This window comes from Acyrthosiphon pisum, chromosome A3 (genome assembly GCF_005508785.2).
Source record: "Acyrthosiphon pisum isolate AL4f chromosome A3, pea_aphid_22Mar2018_4r6ur, whole genome shotgun sequence".
NCBI lineage: Eukaryota > Metazoa > Arthropoda > Insecta > Hemiptera > Aphididae > Acyrthosiphon > Acyrthosiphon pisum.
This window is the reverse complement of record NC_042496.1, coordinates 9,376,329-9,380,481: the sequence shown is the minus strand read 5'-3', so window position 1 is coordinate 9,380,481 and position 4,153 is coordinate 9,376,329. Positions and strand designations below refer to the sequence as shown.

The window sequence follows — 4,153 nt, the reverse complement described above, 5'->3', positions numbered from 1 at the left end:
TGTTCAAGGCTACAATCGCCCGATTCGGCCAATTCACAGAGTTTCGTACCCCTGATTATGCCCATCACTAATTTTTATTATATTCTTTAATAGTGAAGAATTCACTATCAGAATTCTGTTTAGATGTTAGCAATTACCAATTGGTATAATATGATGTTAGATCATAATATTGTAATTTTATTATATCGTCATCTTACAATAAAAAAAATATAAAAATCTGTTATTTAATTATAAGTGATGGTGGCTAACCTGTATTATAAAATCATGTGACAACTGATAAGGTTAATAACAAAAAAATATTACTATCTATGTATAATTATTTGGTATATTATTTTACAACTGTTTACGGTAGATTTTATTTGCCTAGTGTTTGTAGTTTCTATAAGTTTCTATAATATAGTAAGTTGAAGTTGTATTATTGTAATTTGTACCTATTAAAATTAACCTGTATACATGTATTAATGTATTATCTAATCTAATGGTTGTTTGATATTTCTTCTTTTCGGTGTATTACAGATTTTAGATTCTTGACCTCGTGTTTTCAAAATCATTGTTTAGTGAAAAGTTGACTATCAATATAATTCGTGATCAAAATATTTTCAGTTGAAATTTAAAATGGTTTGTACATTTTAATTTAGTTGGTAGTTTATGAAATTCAACTTCTCGTTGTAAAACATAATTTAAATGACATTATTTTATTGTTTAGGACGCCTTTATGATGATACAACGAAAAAAGTTGACCATATTTACAGATGCTAAAGACAACATATTGGTTAATGAACTCAAAAAGATTATTGGATGTATGTACAAATATTTTATTTTTATTTTTACGACCAATTTATAATTGTGTCATTTGATACAATAAGAATATATGCTAAAAGTACAAGTATGGCATGGTAACATTATTTTGATGAGAGGAGACCCATGGATTACACTTACTACAAATTAGTTATTAATTATTATGTATACTATATATATTAATGTATATAATATTATGTACGTATGTATATTTTTTCTTATAAAAATCACGACACCATTTGTGCTTTAAGAATCTTGGGGTTTACCTGCTACGGTAGCGGAAGCAAAATTTTTCATAAGAGGATTATTGTTGGGTGGTTGTGAAATCCTTTATAAAAACATTTGTATTCATAATTTATTGTTTTAGATTTATACCATGCTCAAAACGAAATCAGTATCAGGCAGCGACCATTTTTTGTTCCGCAATGATCAGACGCTTTCCCCACTACAGTGGCGCGTAGAATTGTGTCGTGTGACGTAGCCACGCCCATGCGCACAATTTAGTCGCCCGATACTGATCTCATTTTGAACAGAGTATAGATCTGAATGAAGAGTAGAAATTGAGATGTAAGAAGTTTTGTTTGTTAACTTTCTTAGAGCAATATTTTGAAAGGTTTGAATTTTATTAATGTTAGATTTATAAAATGCAGCGGTGGTGGTAAAATTCTTTTGTCTTGGTGGTACCATCACTGTTGCGGTAAATTGTGTATGGACTCATTGGGATCTTAACCCCATTCTGCAGTCTCTATTTTATAATATACAGATAAGCCATCATATTGTTAAAATTGGAAGCTACTAAAGTACTGTCAGCTTCTAGGTTTTCTATTGTAGAAAGACAGTCAATCAACAACTATCAAAAATATTATGTCTGGCCTTTTCCATAATATTATCTTAAACTTTAAAGGTTAATAATTAATATGGTTAAATCCTAAACAAATCAATCAGAAATTTGTTCTACAAAAATGGTGGTAGTAGCATGCAATTTATAACTCAACATTTTGATTACCCTATTTATGAGAACAACAAATTTTGAAAACAACGAAGACTAAAATTAAATTATTGAATTTTTCTAAAATGTAGGTACTACATTACTAATTATTATTTTAGGTATCATAAAAGTAGCACCAGCAAATCAACAACTTTACTACAAAGATGAAATTATGGACGAGACAAAAACATTGTCAGAGTGTGGTTTGAATTCTACTATTGCTAAGGCACAAAGTCCAGCTACTATTGGTTTAGCATTGAAGTAAAAATAATTAGACATTAAAATATTTATAGATTATTAATTTTTTATGGTATTTGTAGGATGGAAAATGGAGAATTTGAGCCTTTAGAAATGGTACCATACTCATTGCCACCAGAATTGCCATATGTCATGAAAAACCAAGAAACTAATGGCCAAGAACCACCCATGTAAACAGCAATCACTAAATAACATGTTCAAAAATGGGTTTTTTTTTTTAATGGTTTATAAATAAGTGAAAAATAGCATCTCAGCTTAAACTAAGGTTTTTTTTTTATAATTGCCAAATGGTTATAGTACTTTTTTTTTTTATTATATTATAACCTTATTTTATATTTTATTTATAATCAATAAACATGTCATAATTATGAAAATGGTAACATATTAAACACTAAACAAATTAAACAATATATTATAAAGTTTTTCAAAATTGTTCATTTAAACAATATACCGAGATTCAATTTGTTAATTTAACATTTAAAACATTTAATATAAATGAATTTAATATAATTAATTTAGTTTGTATATTATTTTCAAAAATGAAAAATCGTATTTGATACAAAATATTTTGAGTAAAAAATATTACCTATTTACATATTATAGTAAGATGTTTAAATTACTATTTACCATAATACTATATATTTTCAAGCGGGGAACACTGCAAATAAAAATAATTTTAAAACATTGAATTGTTTGTATGTTTATTTTATTTAAATTGTGGAAAAAAATCCACATAAAAAAAAAAATACAAATTATAATATAATTACAATAATTCTTCATATTAATTTCAAAATTTAAGTTATATGAGCTTTAAATTTTTATATTCTAATTTTGTTTATTTTTTGTAATTCAAGTTGAATCTTACTAGTGGGCTGCGATAACGAGATACATGCAGTGATATTTGATTCCCTAACAACCTTCTCGAGCGCTAAGTTAAAGAGCACTGGTGAAAGTGCATCTCCTTGTCTTAGTCTCGTATTTACCCTGATCGGTTCTGAGGCTCTATTTTCATTTTAATCTCTGTATATTCTAGAGTGGCTCCCACTAGTCTTACTACTTCTTTGGGAAGTTGAATTCTTTCATTAGATTTATAATAGGTTAGGTCTATGGATTGAGTCATAGGCCTTCTTAAAATCTACAAGAAGACACATTTTTTCAAATTCCCGTGCTTTTGAAAAATTAGCCTTATCTTGAAGATTTGATGTGTGATCGACCTGTTCTGTCTAAAGCAGCATTGGTAGTCTTTGGGTTAATATCTACTACCTTAGTATATAAATTTTTAAAATTGTTCACAGAATAGATTATTACTATTCTGTGGTTTGATACCTTTCCAAAGATGAAATCCCTGACAAGGTACCAGATTATCAGAACATCTTGTATATATCATCTTCCGTCTTCAAGATATCATTAAGACAAAATTAAATAAATAATACAATTATTTAAACTATATTATTTTAATAAAATTGAAAAGTATCGATTTCCGTATATTATATAGTTACCTAATATTAGTTATTATAAAAAAAATTTAATTCAAAATTATCATAATTATGTACCTAATGGCGTAATCATTAACTTGGATTGAGTGAGGTGAATGTAACAATAATGAAGTGTTTTTTTATGTAAGTATGACACTATACAGCTATCATAACTCGTGAGCCAAACAGGTTCATCGCTTAACACTCATAGAAATAGTCTATCCAAAATTCTATAGATACCTAGGTGCCACACAGAAGCGCCAAATGAAATTGAAACTGATGGTTCAAATAATTTGATTGACCCACCCACCCATTCCAATTTAGTATTTAAACCCCTTATTTATCACTCCATAAAACGACTGTGAAACAGGCTTAACTAATTATAATGTATGAATAATTTAATGTCATTCATGTGTTTAATAAAACTATTGCAGAAATACTGGGAAGTATCTTACTAAATACTATATAGTATTTTACTCACCCACCCAATCAACCAATTTGGCAATTCAATTGAACCATAGAAGATACATCAATACATTGTTTTTGATTGAACTATCTGAAGAACATGTTCGATGTCCACCACGACTATTATCTTATTTTTTTAACATCGGTTCATAGACCTTAATATAATAAT

The 4,153-nt window shown here is 27.8% G+C and overlaps 1 protein-coding gene across 2 annotated transcripts; it reads left to right on the top strand.

Annotated features, from left to right (window-relative positions):
* The first annotated feature begins 277 nt into the window (after positions 1-277).
* On the top strand, positions 278-2,729 carry Tceb2 (transcription elongation factor B polypeptide 2). Of its 2 annotated transcripts, XM_008183868.3 has the most exons (5): positions 278-399; positions 517-618; positions 707-800; positions 1,906-2,047; positions 2,107-2,729. In XM_008183868.3, exons 2-5 carry the CDS (start codon positions 616-618, stop codon positions 2,216-2,218), a joined length of 351 nt encoding a protein of 116 aa, XP_008182090.1. In that variant the 5' UTR covers positions 278-399; positions 517-615; the 3' UTR covers positions 2,219-2,729.
* The last annotated feature ends 1,424 nt before the right edge of the window (positions 2,730-4,153 follow it).